General features: G+C 46.7%; 8 protein-coding genes across 8 annotated transcripts; 1 reads left to right on the forward strand and 7 right to left on the reverse strand.

Moving 5' to 3' along the window:
* Window positions 1-34: 34 nt before the first annotated feature.
* POJ06DRAFT_244697 (translation protein SH3-like domain-containing protein) lies at window positions 35-1,610 on the reverse strand. The gene is made up of 6 exons (XM_056186528.1): window positions 1,481-1,610; window positions 1,155-1,239; window positions 988-1,010; window positions 860-928; window positions 716-802; window positions 35-662 (listed from the first exon to the last, which is right to left on the reverse strand). The coding sequence occupies exons 1-6, from the start codon at window positions 1,493-1,495 to the stop codon at window positions 468-470; spliced, it is 474 nt and encodes a 157-aa protein (XP_056045911.1). The 5' UTR covers window positions 1,496-1,610; the 3' UTR covers window positions 35-467.
* Window positions 1,611-1,816: 206 nt separating this feature from the next.
* POJ06DRAFT_244700 (HEC/Ndc80p family-domain-containing protein) lies at window positions 1,817-4,395 on the reverse strand. The gene is made up of 3 exons (XM_056186529.1): window positions 3,404-4,395; window positions 2,249-3,354; window positions 1,817-2,198 (listed from the first exon to the last, which is right to left on the reverse strand). Exons 1-3 carry the CDS (start codon window positions 4,256-4,258, stop codon window positions 2,003-2,005), a joined length of 2,157 nt encoding a protein of 718 aa, XP_056045912.1. The 5' UTR covers window positions 4,259-4,395; the 3' UTR covers window positions 1,817-2,002.
* Window positions 4,396-4,742: 347 nt separating this feature from the next.
* POJ06DRAFT_205628 (ubiquitin-related domain-containing protein) lies at window positions 4,743-5,657 on the reverse strand. Its single transcript, XM_056185361.1, has 4 exons — window positions 5,538-5,657; window positions 5,412-5,437; window positions 5,233-5,355; window positions 4,743-5,156 (listed from the first exon to the last, which is right to left on the reverse strand). The coding sequence occupies exons 1-4, from the start codon at window positions 5,543-5,545 to the stop codon at window positions 4,927-4,929; spliced, it is 387 nt and encodes a 128-aa protein (XP_056045913.1). The 5' UTR covers window positions 5,546-5,657; the 3' UTR covers window positions 4,743-4,926.
* POJ06DRAFT_244708 (GatB/GatE catalytic domain-containing protein) lies at window positions 5,658-8,102 on the reverse strand. The gene is made up of 7 exons (XM_056186530.1): window positions 7,866-8,102; window positions 7,723-7,799; window positions 7,534-7,675; window positions 6,921-7,474; window positions 6,661-6,854; window positions 6,487-6,605; window positions 5,658-6,435 (listed from the first exon to the last, which is right to left on the reverse strand). The coding sequence occupies exons 1-7, from the start codon at window positions 8,023-8,025 to the stop codon at window positions 6,113-6,115; spliced, it is 1,569 nt and encodes a 522-aa protein (XP_056045914.1). The 5' UTR covers window positions 8,026-8,102; the 3' UTR covers window positions 5,658-6,112.
* Window positions 8,103-8,172: 70 nt separating this feature from the next.
* Window positions 8,173-10,635, forward strand: POJ06DRAFT_244709 (uncharacterized protein). The gene has a single exon (XM_056186531.1). The coding sequence runs from the start codon at window positions 8,266-8,268 to the stop codon at window positions 10,531-10,533; it is 2,268 nt and encodes a 755-aa protein (XP_056045915.1). The 5' UTR covers window positions 8,173-8,265; the 3' UTR covers window positions 10,534-10,635.
* On the reverse strand, window positions 10,636-11,516 carry POJ06DRAFT_244710 (casein kinase substrate phosphoprotein PP28-domain-containing protein). Its single transcript, XM_056186532.1, has 2 exons — window positions 11,264-11,516; window positions 10,636-11,203 (listed from the first exon to the last, which is right to left on the reverse strand). Exons 1-2 carry the CDS (start codon window positions 11,301-11,303, stop codon window positions 10,734-10,736), a joined length of 510 nt encoding a protein of 169 aa, XP_056045916.1. The 5' UTR covers window positions 11,304-11,516; the 3' UTR covers window positions 10,636-10,733.
* On the reverse strand, window positions 11,517-12,648 carry POJ06DRAFT_244712 (uncharacterized protein). The gene is made up of 2 exons (XM_056186533.1): window positions 12,341-12,648; window positions 11,517-12,279 (listed from the first exon to the last, which is right to left on the reverse strand). Exons 1-2 carry the CDS (start codon window positions 12,431-12,433, stop codon window positions 11,773-11,775), a joined length of 600 nt encoding a protein of 199 aa, XP_056045917.1. The 5' UTR covers window positions 12,434-12,648; the 3' UTR covers window positions 11,517-11,772.
* On the reverse strand, window positions 12,649-14,018 carry POJ06DRAFT_244713 (anaphase-promoting complex, subunit 10-domain-containing protein). Its single transcript, XM_056186534.1, has 3 exons — window positions 13,363-14,018; window positions 13,205-13,306; window positions 12,649-13,149 (listed from the first exon to the last, which is right to left on the reverse strand). Exons 1-3 carry the CDS (start codon window positions 13,842-13,844, stop codon window positions 13,074-13,076), a joined length of 660 nt encoding a protein of 219 aa, XP_056045918.1. The 5' UTR covers window positions 13,845-14,018; the 3' UTR covers window positions 12,649-13,073.
* Window positions 14,019-14,027: the final 9 nt, after the last annotated feature.

The following is a 14,027-nucleotide window of genomic DNA, read 5'->3' on the forward strand; positions in this document are numbered from 1 at the left end:
GTTATGCGGCACCGTGCCCTTAGTAAATGCCTTGGAGGTCATGGCCATTGATATTTGGAACCGTCAATCTGGTAATTGAGAACGAACCTATTGAGAACGAAAACAAAATTGACTACGTCTCAACCGGAAGTCTTACTTCTTGAGCGACATCCTCATACGAAACGATGAACGCAAAGCACTTGAAACCATCAATACAACAAGGAAACCTCAATTTTACATACAAGACATGATAAATCGTACAAGTCAATAATGGCATTCACAATCGATGAAAAATTGCTTTCTAAAACATTCAATTTTATTCCAGGCATGGCACAAAAGAGAAGACACATACAAGCTTTAACGACAAATAGAGCTTGGGGACAACTCCCTTATGCCGACCAACGTAAGTAAAAGACTCGAGGGGCACACAGTACAACGAGTAAACAAATATTAATGGACACACAAATGGGAGATTACATATTAAACATTTAGGACTTGGGAGCCTCTTTGTAACTAATGCATGCCTCCTCACCCATAGCGGAAACAATGGTGACGATCAAATCCTTGCCCTCCTCAAACTCAGACTCGATTTTAGCGCCGATATCACCATCGGGAACCTTGACATCGTCCTTGGTGGCACCGTCGGAGGTCATGAGAGAAAGGAAACCATCATCGATATCGATCTAGACGCCATTAGTCCATCGCTTGAACGCGTTAAAACCAAGAAAATACCCACAAGCTGAAACTCAGTACGGGTGACATTGGGAACCTCCATGTTGTGAGTAGAGGGAGAGAGATCCTCGAGCTTTTTCTGGGTGAAGATCTATCGCTCTAATTAGAAAATTTACTGCTGGCCGTCAGAGAACAGATGTCCACATACGTCGATTGCAACCAAGTGGACCTTGGCGTGACCGTGCTTGCCAGTCTTAGAGGTAGACATCTCAACGATCTAAAGGGCCAAGTTAGTGTAAATTTAGTCCCACAACGGGCTGTCAAATCACTGCTTACCTTGCAGGGACGACCCTTGATGACTACACAGTAAGACCAGTTAATTAGCCATCTGTTCTTCAAGAATACGATACCACATTTCGCCGACTAAGCGCGACTGAGATAGGTCGCATCTTCGAATGCTGTAACCCGCCAGCCACTTGCTCGTAAACCAATCTTTCACATACCGACGTGGCCGTTCTTGCGGAGCGCAGAGCACTGCATGGGGTAAGTGAGCGAGGCTCCGGCAGAGACCGACTCGAAAGTTTGATGCTATTCACACCTGTCAGTCTACCAGGTCCACACAGTTGATAACTACCTCGATCTTTCGCGAACGCTGCCGAGTGCCCCCTTATCTTTGTTTTGACATTCAGAACAGGAATGAAGTGTTGATAATCTCGATATGAGTGGACTCACAACAAATCCAAGCAAAATTTGCTAATTAACAACGACCTCCGCATCAATACACATCGAGTCCGCGAAAGACCAAGCCAGAATTCAGAGTGATACTTACAGCGTCGTCAGACATGATGATAGATGATTTACAGAAAAGGACTGGAGGAAGTGGAACAAACAGGCAAAGCGTGACGATGGGGGGTGAAGAGCAGGCGGAGAGGGAAAAATGAAAAATAATTTTGTGGACGTGTATGCATTGCGGCCAAAAAACGTGACTTGTGAGTTTGTATTTGCTAATGACTAGCTGGGTTAGGGCATTGCTCGAACTTGTCTGCCTCACTATGTTCGATTCACAAACCCAATTCAAAATCCTGGGGCAATGGTGACTTTGGGATCTTTTCCTGGGGCTCAGGATCCAGTAAGCAAGAGTTGGTCATTACTGGATTTCACAAAGGTCAGCATGCTCGGCGCATAAATAATAACGTACAATAGATCAATTCTAATGAAACATAGGAATACTTAATGACAATTACACAGATAGCTCCTACAATTTCAAGCTAGGTCAAATAGAAATACAGTACATATACGCATACCACCCATGAAATCAAAATTCGTGGTCCCAGGACCGGAAGTTAGTTGTCTACGACGGCTCCTCATTATCGTGGCCAGTCGATCTCTTGCTTTGCCGTTCCAATTCATCCACTACAAAATTCTCGTGCTCTTCCAATTCCGCCTGCACGTGCAGTTTAAATCCAACGATCTTCTCTATGTAATCGCTAATCTTCCGCTGCATCTGCTCTCGAATAAGTTCTGCTGCATGCTGCATATGGTCGTACCTGTAATCTGTTACTGTGATATTCTGCCGCAGTACCAAACTTGTACTTACTCTATCACTACCCGCTCAGCTCTCTGTTCAAGCTGCAGCCTGCCGTCCTGCACTCCAATACGCATCGCTTGAATCTTTCTCTCTAATTTCTCTATCTCGGCATGTGATGAGCTAGCGTCCGAAGTCATAGTCTCAAACGCTTCATCGTAAGTTATTTTTGCCGCTGAGATCTGTGCCTCTAGGGTATCTAGTTGATCTCGTTTATCAGCAAGCACTTCTGCAACTCTGTCGAGCAGCGATTGTAAGCGAATCGACTCGTCCTGTGCTTTATGAACTTTGGCGGCGACTTCCATTCTAAACTTCTGCAGTGCTGGTCGGACTTCGTGTCGCAGGTCCAGACCGTTGAGGATAGCGTTTGGTCTTGCGCCAAGGTTCTCCTCTGCCAAGGGCGATGAGAGCGAAATCTCAAAGTTCCTTGATTCGGGACAATTTGGTGCCCCGGCCGGTAAAATTCCTATTCTGTATCCCAAACTAGTGTACCTCTGGACCGCAGTATCAAGTGAATCGAACGCTTGCCGGGCCAGTTGTTCCTTCTCTTGAAGCTTTCTAGTAATCTCACTAGATTTCGCGTCATTGCCTTGAATCGCCTTGGACAACTGTTCTCTCTGTCCAATTATATTATCAATATCTGCAGGGGCTAAGCCCTGACCGGCAATCTTTTCTTCCAGTGTTGCCTTTTCTTTCTCTAGCGTAGTGAATTCTTGTTCCATAGTAGTAAGCTCTTCGTTAATATTCTCCAGCATCGTGCTCCATTTAGTCTTGCGTTTTTCCATGTTCTCAATATACTCTTGAAACTTCGCCAGGTCGCTCTCAAGGGCTTCGCCTTTATTTTGAAGTGCAGCCAATGAAGGCAACGACTGCTCCATGTCCTGTAATTCTTGCTCGAATTTCTGCTTCTGTTTAGCATATTCGTCTGTCGTGGTCTTTATAGCGGCTATTCGTTCCTCGAACGATTCTCGCATTTCGGCCTCATACTCTGAGTAGTCGTCTTCATTCTGTAGAAATGCAGAATACGACTTAGTGATGTAGTTAATCACTATCTGATTGAGTCCTGTATCTTCTGGTTCGTCGATGTCGTAGTCCTTGTTGTCGAATGCATCGAAAGTCTAACGTATGGTATTGGTCACTTGTCACACGAAAAGGCGATCAACATACCTCCGCAATTTCTACAAGCCAATATAACATTGCAAGATAAGCACCCCAGTTCTGTCCACCCACGGCAACTAACTGACTCTTACTAAGAGTGTCAAGGTAGGGATATCCCGCGATCTTCATCAACGGGATTACCTCGTTTTCTATGCTCTTTGTGAACTTGTATCCTGGATCCAACCGCCGGAAAAGCCACTGGAACATCATAACAAAATCCTTTTGAGTCGGAGATTTTAGTGATTTTGGCGTGATCGAGTGCTTCATATCCAGCTCGAAGTTATTGTTAATCAGATATTCGTAAACGGAATTTGCAATCATATTCTGGTACGCTCTATCCCTTATCGGTCGAGTATCTTTCATCATCACAGCCGTACTCGACGCCACAAATCCACCGCCTCGTCCAACACTTGTCATACTTCCAGACTTAAGCCCAAGCGTACTACTTTTTCGTGAGCCCGTTTGTGACGATGAAAGGCCCCCACCAACGCCATAGTTCATTGTCGGCGGTGCATTCTGCTGACCATGCGCGATAGCTTTTCGAGCTGTAGTAGCTCTTACAGACCCAGGCGCAGCGTTCAAAGTATTCTGATTGGTAATCGTTAGTGCGGCCATTCCTTCCGCTAAATGACTTGATGCTGCTATGCTTTGGCGGTGAAACGAACTTCGTGGGACCATCGACTGACGCGGTCCGCCTCCCGCCATCGAATGTCGCATACTGCTCGATTGATGAGGTAGAGATGCTCGATTAAATAGCACTGATCCAGATATTGCCGGGATACCTGTGGTATTTTCTAAGTATGCTGCATTATTTTCCCGAGCCGACAGTTTAAACGCAGAGAACAAGTGTGTGTCCTGGGACATCCTCACGAGCAGTTACTTATAGCAATTAAAAATTGCAAGTCTGAATATAATCAACAATATTAGTCCAAAATCTTATGACGCAAAGTATCGGTCAAAGAATATGGCTTGGTTGCGTATATGCAAAATTCTAAAACGCGTAGGCGTGTGGTGGAGGAGGCTCGTTGTTTGTTTACCAAAGGGCTGCCTTAGCAACGCCAAAACTCTAAACGGTACCAAACCCGTCTTAAACGCAGTCTAGCTTTATTCTAGTGATGCTCCATCACGCCAAAGCAAGTATTCACGCTACCATTAAGCAATGCTAGTATCAAGAAAAAAATAAGCTCGATCACTACTGCTGGCATTATGCAGATTGTCGGCCACTATCAGTCACATCAAATGCCTATTTAACCTCTCTCAGTCTACTCGTCAGGAAAAGCGAGCGTATATTTCGACCTTACTAAATCTGGGAGTATTGGGAGTATTCGACTGTCTCCGATTGATAAACCGTCTAAAATGATGCAACTTGGCCTATATTATTCTGCTCTAGTAACAACGATAGGTACAACTACATTTTCCATCTTCGATATGAAACAATAAACTGTCCAATAATTATACAAAGAACAAATCGACCATGAATACATCCCCACAGCCATTCCTTCCAAGTAACCAAAGGGTTGTCGATGATACATTTACTTCAACTTCTTCTTGGGTCGGAGCTGGTTAGAGTGCCCGCACTTTCTCTTTCTGCAGTTGGTGGCACGCGGGGGCAGACGAGCGTAACAGACACGGCAAATCGACTTCTCGCAGTTGTACTTTGAAGCGAGAGCCTTCAAAGACGGCTCGATGATACCACCACGGAGACGGAGGACCAGGTGGAGAGTAGACTCCTTCTGGATATTGTAGTCTGAGAGGGTGCGGCCTGACGATCACGTTAGCCCATTATTGCTCCGATTACCTCCATCCTTTGGCAACAAATATAAGCCGGTCACACTAACCATCCTCGAGCTGTTTGCCAGCAAAGATCAATCGCTGCTGGTCCGGGGGGATACCCTCCTTGTCCTGGATTTTGGACTTAACATTGTCGATCGTGTCGGAAGACTCAACCTCAAGGGTTATAGCTGCAATATTCCATTAGAATTCTATTCAATCCTGCTCTCAATTCAGAATCACTCACTCTTTCCTGTCAGGGTCTTAACGAAACTATACAAAATCTAATGTCAGTTTAACTGCTCCACGCAAAAATACACAACAGGCTCATTTCAGTTGAACATGTGCCATGTTACCCAAAAAATGCACTGACATCTGCATCGTTACGACTGTAGTATAAAGTTAGTCTCCAGTTCCCTCTCAGAGAGAAATGATCATCAATAAATATACGTACCAAGAAATATATGCCTGTAGTCGGTAAATGATCTCTCAATAGAAAGGAAGTGTAGAAAAGAGAGGAGGCAGCCAAATCCGAACTCAATCGCAGTCCCGTCCCACCACTGAAGCCCTACATCGACCAAAACCCTAAGCGCTTGCCCACAACACACAAAGTTTGCAGCTACAAGGCCAGATAATTGCAATATACGTTTAAGGTTTATCAGTCAAATTTCAGGTGCACCCAGTTACCCTAGCCCGAAGAGAAATGAAATTTGACTTTGGGAGGGCTCATCAACGATTAGATGATGACGGACTGCAATCATATGCATACCAGTATACATACTGAATCTCAATTATAATTGCGGACTCGCAGACTAATGTAATGAATGCATTGACATGCATGACCAATCACTTCCGGGCGATTAACAATAATAATAATATTAGACACAAGGAGATGGAGCGTACGGAATCTCTAATATATCGGATGTTAGATACAAATCTAATATAGCCCTAACATTTCGGATTATTTGCATATTCCGGATGCCGTGCGACCAAGATCCTCCTTATGATTGCTTCGGAGTCCTGCGGGTTGAATCTACCCTTGCCATTCTTCATAACCATACCAACGAAAAACTTGATAACAGATGGCTTCTTGCCTGACACTACCTGCTCAACAAGATCGCTATGCTCCTCTAATATATCTGAGCATATGTCCTCCAGGATATTGTCGTCCTCCACGGCGGATAACTGGTAGTGCTCGATCACTTCTGATGCTGGCCGAAGGTCTGCCTGATTTTCAATGAAGAACTTAATGACATTCATCGCAATCATTTCTGACATTATTAGCATTATCTATATATCATATTGAACAACATAGCACTTACTAGTTATCTTCCCTTGCTTCTGTGAAATAATGAGCTCGGTTAGCCGCGATGGAGTTACGACGGATGGTAGTAGCTGCTCGCCGCCAGCTGGCAAGATTCCCAGTATGTCATTAACAATCCTAACTTGTACATCAGTCGAGAAGTATGCGATCAACTAATCATCTAGCACCATACCAATTCGCGGCCAACCTCCCACTGATGCCAACGTTCTCAAGGATCTTGTAGCTTGCAAAATAATAATCTACCAAGCCGTAGCTCAGAATTGTTTGGGCATTGGCTAGATTCAGACCATGTGGTGCAGTTGTTAGCTCGTCCATCAGTTCGTCAGGAAGTTTAGGCTGGTTTTCTAGTGTCTTCCTAATTAAATCCTAATATGTCCACATTAGCCACATTAGATCAATACCGCATCAGCAATGACACTGGCATATATTTACCTCAGAGAGTAACAGCGAAGGCAATTCTGGATCAGGGATATATCGATATTCCAATGAACCTTCCTTTTCTCTTTGAACAGAAATATTGTGGCCGTCCCATCCTAGTGTTACCGACTCGATTGCCCTACCTTCACTAACCTCATTCAATTGTCTTACGTATTCAGCACGAATAGCGTGGACAATATCATTTATGCTGGCCAAGTTCTTTATCTCACACCTCTTACCACCGTTCGTAGAAACATTCACATCCACCCTAATAGCGCCGGACTGAAACTCACAAGTCGATACGCCGAGATGCTTCATTAATGTTTGTAATTTATGGACGAAAGCGGCCGCCTCTTGCGGTGTCTTCATATCCGGAGCAGAGACGATTTCTATTAGGGGGTGATTGGTCCTATTAAAATCGATGTATGTTTTGTCCGAGTCTATTTCGTGCACCGTCTTTCCTGTGTCTTGTTCTATCTGAAGTTGACTTATTCGGACTCCGAGATTGTCGCCGAGTGAAATGCCGTCGCGAGGCTGGAGCCACAACACGCCATCAGTTGCAATGGCATCTATGCCGGTTAGCAGTCATGCTCTAGACAACAGTCGCATTGAAGAATTCGCTACATACGGTAGTATTGTGTTATTTGATATCCAGCTGGCTGATCCGCATAGAAGTAATGTTTCCGATCAAACATTGACCGGCGATGGATCTTGCAGTTGAGAGCTGTCGCAGCCTTCAGTGCCAGGAGCACTGCGTGTTTGTTTAATATCTAGGTTGTTAGACTAATTGCGTCGTTGTATTCGTATTAGAACGTACAGGCTGTGATCCAGGTACGGCGAGATCAAAATATGAGACATGATCATTCGGGGTAGCTTGGAAGCTGGTTTTTGAATCTACCCGATCGTAAGTTAGCAATTCTCCTTTCCTTACACAGGTTCGCAAATCCGGTCAAGACTGACTTGAGAATAGCTTGGTTTTCGTATCCAATTGCAGATGTATTTCCACTCCGCATTTCAAGCCGTCGTAGGCATTAGTTACCGTAGACGTCCACCGTTTTCCGCCTTTGAAAGCAACAAAACTCCTGGACCGGAGCACATGTGGCCGTATGTAGATTCGCATTCAGACAAATATTAATGCCGAGGGAGCGCCTAGCTGAATGTAATTGCGCGCAATGAAGTTGTGGAGAAGAGTTCTAGCCGGTGCCGAATATTCGTTGGGAGTTCTACAATTTTAGATCCGTGAGATGCATTTGAACCTCACTGCCGGAGTGGTAAATATATCCTGCTCGCACAATTCAGCAATGAAGGCTCTGGCGCTCAGATGAGATTAATTACAAGGCATTAAACAAGACGGACGGCAATGCGTCAACGAATCTGGTGGAATTCGCGTCACTCATCCAGTCGTATCGACTACGCTTCTCGCAAGCGGCCATGGAGAGAACTTTCAGTGCGCGATGGGATGTCGCCGCCGAGATGGCGACAACCAGAGGGATTCTGGGCGAATGTCGACGACTATAAAAATGCAGATGTGTTGAGTCGGATAAGGGCGGCGCCGTATCCGGACGAAGTCAACGAGAAGGTGAAGGAGTATGTCACATTTCTCGACGGAGTGCAAGACAACGCAGCGCGTGAGATTGCAAGACAGCCACGATGGAAGCGGCCGTATCGGAAGTTTATTGTACCTGGACAGAATGTCGAGTGGAAAGCATATCCGTGGTTGGTTCGAAGTATACGGCGGAAGATACATTTGGCATTTCAACGGCGTCTTGACGCGGGCCAACCGCTCGACCAGTATGGCCGGGTATTCACATCGACATGGCGCATTCCACCCTCTATCTCGAGTGACGGAAGTATCGACAACATGCAATCCGAGAATAAGCAACCGAGCATAACATCAGAGGAATTTGTGCCGGGAAATCTTGATATGGCTGGATTCATTCAGCGGGAGAGACTGGTCTTACCGACGCAGCATCAATCACCACATCAGCCGAGCAGGTACAAACTTATGAGGGCTGCATATGTGGACGAGCTCGTGAGAATATTTGCGAACCCAAAGCCTCCATCATTGCCAGTGTCACCTTACAACTCTCAAGGGAAATTGCGCCTGATTGACGTCTTGGCTGGCAAGGTGGCTGACCTGACTCCTCCAACTGGGCCCCACACGGACCTTGTCAGTCTTCCGGCATACAGCACATGGGCAGGTAATAGACAAAATCCAGCGTACACGTTAGAGTGGATGACAATCTCGACCATGTGTATCCCGATTCGGGAGCATGATCATATGGATATTTTCAGTCCATTCAGAGGCAAGAAGTCAGGACGGATGGTAACACACGAAGTCCATTACCGTCTGTCTCAGAAAGGGTACACAGTTGACGATCTTGACCGTTGGATTAGATGTGTTTCGGCTCCAACAGCGCACGAAGCATTCAAGGTCATGGAAGATGCGGAAGTCTGGCCCACGTTCCTGATCAACTTTACACTTAATCGAAAGCTTACCAGAAACGGCACGATCAAGATGATGCGTGTAATCGCCAAACATTTTGGCAACACTGACAAACGATCGCAGATGATTGTTTTTATCAGAATGTCGCGCCATCTTGCGAGAAAGAATCCCGGCCTACTGCCGCGGCTGTGTGACATATTCGTGAGGGAAGCGAATCCTGTATTACGGACTACGTTCATCTACAACAAAATACTTGCCGTCATGTCATTTCCAAAGAAAGCGTATTTACCCTCACGGGCAACAAGCATCATCGCCGCACAGAAGGTCATACTCGCTGATATGGCAAAGTGGAATATCGGCCTGTCGAGAATGGGCTACTTGTCATTGGCGAATATCGTCCAGGCTGAGTCACCAACAATGGCAGCAAGAGTGCTAGACGTCATGACTTCCAAAGGGTATCAGCTGCGTCGCTTGGGCATGACTATCAAGACCATGCTTGGTATGAAACAGTCCGACAGACAGTTGATTCCATATCTACCGCGTCGAACGAATACCGAAGATGTCTTGAAAGTTTACCTAGCGGAAACCATCTATGATGCGAGCGTCGCGTTCGATAGTGTCGCCGATAAAGATACACTGGCTTGGAGCGCTCTATTAGCCAAGGTTAGTGCTATCAATAGGTTCAGTGATGACCAGGCGCTAGCAATATGGGATGAAATGCTCAAATCCGGAGTCGAAATGAACTATTTTATAGTTCATATTATCATGCGGTCCATGACCAGGGTCGACAATGGAGTTAAAGTCCTGAAGGATATTAATAAGCTCGGGATGCGTTTCGCGAGCTCGATAATGCTGGAGTTTGTTCGGTGCTGTAATCGAGATGTGACGAATGTGGCAGCGATGAATATTGCCAGACTGTTTGTTCGGCGGTTACGACCGCGGGATCTGAAGCTTCGCAGCTTGATTCGCCATATTGAGCTCAAGAGAGCTAAGGCTGTCAGAGAAGGGATGAAAGAAGTGGCAGCGGCCAGGTCAGCGACCGTGAATATAAAGAAATGGCAATCGCAGATGATGGTAGATACGATACTTCAGTCGGACAGGGCGGATTCCGAAAGCTCTTTGAAAGAGGAATACGAACCGGTACGCAGGCCCACCCGGTCTTCGTACGAGCATCCTGAGTAAGACTCGATTCCATGGAAAACAAATCTTATCAAAAACCGGAGATAGGCAGATGGAAAAGTTTATCTTGCATACGAGTTTTATGTATAGTACGTATCATAGCAGTCCCAAGTCTGATTGGAGTTTATGTAAGATAGCAATTAAGAACGTTATTGTACATATGTGAAGTGAAATGTAAATACGAATCCGCACACATACGAAGTCTACTTTCGTCGGCCCTGCGCTTCTGCTCTCGCTGCTTGTTCCGCTGCCTTGGCCTCCAGTTCTGTCTTTCGTTGACGAGCCTTCTCCTCACGCTCCTTTCTGATAATTGCCAATCGCGCAAGGTCCGCTTTTGCTTGGTCAGTCTTTCCCTCAGCATGCAGCTTCCAATACCGCTCTTTCGCTGCAGCGGCCTGAATTGCCTCCCGCTCCCTCCGCGACAACTGAGTGGTTGATGACTCAGTAGGATTTCTATTCGGATTTCCAACAGCGACAGGTGGCGGGGGAGGGGGAGACTCTGCCCGATTTGAGTGGACGCTCTCGTTGTCGCTGTCGTCTGACGCAGAAGAGATGGACTTCCGCCGCTCTCGCCAGGACGTTGCCGCATCTCCTTCGCCTTCTGGAACAACTGTTCCGTCAAAGCCGTCTGCGTCATCTAGTGGTCGTAGTCCTCGGGAAAAGTGCTTGCCACCTGTAACATTTGGTTAGCGAGTTTGCTCAGTATTTTTGCGATCATTGATTTGAGCCATACCACCGCGTGACGGTTTCCTTGATTTTCCTCTTGGTGCCATGATTTGTGAACGGCTCTATGAAACCCGGGCCTCTATTTGCGCTTTCGTATGCCTCTCAATTGTGGCCGTCGTTAGGAGACCGTGATGGTGTATAAACGCCCAGCTCTAGTGTGCGCCTAATTCTCTCACACTGCCTTGTTAATTGACTATTAGTCACTGAAAACTTAACTACAAATGCGGCGCGTTTATCGTACACTGTGAGACAAAATTCCAAGTAACTAACATCAAATTTAGCAGGAACTTTTTATTTCGAACCCTAGTGTCAAGCCTCGAGCCTCACGCTAAGACTACTTCATGTCTATTGGCACGCTTCGTCACTGACTTTGACATGAAAGAACAGCAGATTCCTAGATGTGCAGTAGATTCCTAACTACCGGCTAACCAGACAAGCACGAAATAGAGCTATTTTACAAATTCAAACCCGAAATAAAATTCATAACTTATCATGGTCGTTACCACAGATAATAGTTTAGATACCCTCCTGCACAAAGTCATACACAAGTCTCTTCTCCACGCCCTCTTCCAAGCCAGGAGCCGTAAAGTAAAGGCGAACGACATACTTTCGCTCGGTCTGCTTCTCATCAATCTGCACGTCAGCGAATCCAAACGTCTGATGCGACTCCCACTCGAGGCCGTTGGGCTTTGAAGGGTCGCCTCTGGCATACGCATAGAACAGGCCATTCTTGACACAGCCCTCGTCCCATCCCTGGCCCAGAAAACCATTAATCTGAGTGGCCTCGTCGATCGTGACGCGCTTGGATCTCGCGATCACGGGACCAAACACTACGGACAGCTTCTCGCGGAACTGGAAATCAAACGTGCGCGGCTCGTCGGACTTGATGCCAGCGGGCAGGAGCTGGTCTATGTCGAGATGCTCGACGCCGTTGTCGTCCGTGTACAATTGGACTTTCAAACTCATTGGGGTGTATTTGAGTGCAGTGCGGACGGTCCATGAGATGCCCTGAGCCTTGAGGACCTGGGCCAGTCAGGCACGTTAGCCTTGTGTCGTCTCACTAACTGCAAAGATGGTCACAAACCTCGTCAACGGTTGACGACAATTCCTTATTTTGCTTGAACGTTGCCGTTACATTCTTGGTCGTGATGGTGAGGGGCACTTCGGTAGCGGACATGGTTGAAAGGGCGAAACTGGGACGACCTAACAAGGACGGACGAGACGGCGAGACTGGAATGACAAGGCGCAGCTGAATGGTCTAATATATCTTACGACTTGGCCATCGGCACGGCTGAAAATCTCTCAGAGTGCCTGCGACGATGCGGGGACGGGGTCGTTGGTGATCTTCGCCGCACCGAGTCGCCCGGGGTTCGCGTGCCCGTGCCAGTGCCCGTGCCAGCCTGCCCGCCAGCGCAATCCAGCCTTGCCAGCTAGTCGTACGCCGATAATGCCGCGCATGTGATCTCCCCGCCATTTGCTGCTAATATCTCGTCCGCAAGATTTAGTTATTATTATTATTATTGTTATTATTAATGTCTCTGTGAACAATATCGAGTCACGATATACCGTGAGCACATCAGGGCTAATGATAGCAAGAAACAATAGTTAGTTGTTTTAAATATATATAACAGTTGACTAAGTTGTATATATATATTCTTCGATAAACCCATCCAGATATCCAATATAACTCCATGTACATACAATAAATAATACGTTTGAAACCCAACCTGGCAATGCTACAGCCAGGCACAATGGCCGGCAGTTAAGAAACTCTCTGTTTCGACATTACGGTCTCCTGCACGGCCCGCCTAATGAACTCATCGAATCGTACTGTGCGCCAAAAATGCAACACTATTGAAAGGGAGCCCATCGTCGTCGATGTCGTCTGCTTGCCTAAGACGTGATATGTCAGTTCGTCCGCCTGAAATGCTTGACACGTGAAACGCACCTATCTGGCGATAGAATCCTTATACCCCGGATATGCGTATCTTTTCCCGTCTGATGATTCTGCAGTACACTTAGGCGGACAAGAAATGCCTTTAGAAACCCACTGTTACGCCCGAATTACTATGAAATCCAATAACTACTTGCTAAGCTTCTACTCACTCCTTTCCTGCATGCGCAAGCGAGATATCGATCCATCCTACCGGCTCTTCCAACCCAAGCGACAACACCTCATGCAAATCATGATATCCAGAGCCGGCAAACACCGCGATCTTTGAAGGCGTATACGATTCATCCCTGCGGTAGTCCAAGTACAACATAATCTTCGCGATCTCGACCCTCTTGGCGAAATGAATGTCGATATGATGCGGTTGCGGCGCGTCGGACTGCCAGTACATGTCCGTAGATTCCGACAGCAGCGCGTGAACTCCAAATCCAGGTTTCCAGGTCGACAGTTTCCATGTTGCTTGGTTGCCAATATCGCGAAGAGGAAAGGGCAGTGGTTCGGCGGCATGTGCAGTCGTGCCCTCTGTGTGTTCGCCCCCTGAAGACTCGACTTCGTCATCTTCGTGTCCGTCCTCGACAACAGCGTCGCTTGGGGTCTGGTCTTCTGCTTCAGACGAGGTAAGCATCTCAGAATCCATGATTCCCTTCGCGTCCCTGCAGTCTAACAACTGACTCGAGCGGAAAAGATGATCGACCGACCGCGCCTCAATCTGGATGGCAGCTACGAGCGATTTCGAAATCAATAAATGAATGAAAAAGATTTCTATCGATTGACAAGTAGGCGAAAGTTAGAATGTTTATGATTGCGTGACGAGCCAGGC

Source organism: Lipomyces tetrasporus (assembly GCF_029532465.1).
Source record: "Lipomyces tetrasporus strain NRRL Y-64009 chromosome Unknown POJ06scaffold_2, whole genome shotgun sequence".
Lineage (NCBI taxonomy): Eukaryota > Fungi > Ascomycota > Lipomycetes > Lipomycetales > Lipomycetaceae > Lipomyces > Lipomyces tetrasporus.

Coding starts and splice junctions, on each gene's coding strand:
- POJ06DRAFT_244700 (XM_056186529.1), bottom strand. CDS start 4,258: ATGTCCCAGGACACACACTTGTTCTCTGCGTTTAAACTGTCGGCTCGG. Junction 3,355..3,403: donor GGCTTGTAGAAATTGCGGAG/GTATGTTGATCG, acceptor ACCATACGTTAG/ACTTTCGATGCATTCGACAA. Junction 2,199..2,248: donor GCTGAGCGGGTAGTGATAGA/GTAAGTACAAGT, acceptor AACAGATTACAG/GTACGACCATATGCAGCATG.
- POJ06DRAFT_244713 (XM_056186534.1), bottom strand. CDS start 13,844: ATGGATTCTGAGATGCTTACCTCGTCTGAAGCAGAAGACCAGACCCCA. Junction 13,307..13,362: donor CTTGCGCATGCAGGAAAGGA/GTGAGTAGAAGC, acceptor CGGGCGTAACAG/TGGGTTTCTAAAGGCATTTC. Junction 13,150..13,204: donor AGGATTCTATCGCCAGATAG/GTGCGTTTCACG, acceptor ATCACGTCTTAG/GCAAGCAGACGACATCGACG.
- POJ06DRAFT_244708 (XM_056186530.1), bottom strand. CDS start 8,025: ATGCGAATCTACATACGGCCACATGTGCTCCGGTCCAGGAGTTTTGTT. Junction 6,855..6,920: donor CTTCGCTGTTACTCTCTGAG/GTAAATATATGC, acceptor TGGACATATTAG/GATTTAATTAGGAAGACACT. Junction 6,436..6,486: donor GAAGCAAGGGAAGATAACTA/GTAAGTGCTATG, acceptor TAATAATGTCAG/AAATGATTGCGATGAATGTC.
- POJ06DRAFT_244712 (XM_056186533.1), bottom strand. CDS start 12,433: ATGTCCGCTACCGAAGTGCCCCTCACCATCACGACCAAGAATGTAACG. Junction 12,280..12,340: donor TGTCGTCAACCGTTGACGAG/GTTTGTGACCAT, acceptor TGACTGGCCCAG/GTCCTCAAGGCTCAGGGCAT.
- POJ06DRAFT_205628 (XM_056185361.1), bottom strand. Junction 5,356..5,411: donor TAAGACCCTGACAGGAAAGA/GTGAGTGATTCT, acceptor GGAATATTGCAG/CTATAACCCTTGAGGTTGAG. Junction 5,157..5,232: donor TGGCAAACAGCTCGAGGATG/GTTAGTGTGACC, acceptor CGTGATCGTCAG/GCCGCACCCTCTCAGACTAC.
- POJ06DRAFT_244709 (XM_056186531.1), top strand. CDS start 8,266: ATGCGTCAACGAATCTGGTGGAATTCGCGTCACTCATCCAGTCGTATC.
- POJ06DRAFT_244697 (XM_056186528.1), bottom strand. Junction 1,011..1,154: donor CCGCAAGAACGGCCACGTCG/GTATGTGAAAGA, acceptor CTTACTGTGTAG/TCATCAAGGGTCGTCCCTGC. Junction 803..859: donor TCCACTTGGTTGCAATCGAC/GTATGTGGACAT, acceptor TTAGAGCGATAG/ATCTTCACCCAGAAAAAGCT.
- POJ06DRAFT_244710 (XM_056186532.1), bottom strand. CDS start 11,303: ATGGCACCAAGAGGAAAATCAAGGAAACCGTCACGCGGTG. Junction 11,204..11,263: donor AAGGAAACCGTCACGCGGTG/GTATGGCTCAAA, acceptor CAAATGTTACAG/GTGGCAAGCACTTTTCCCGA.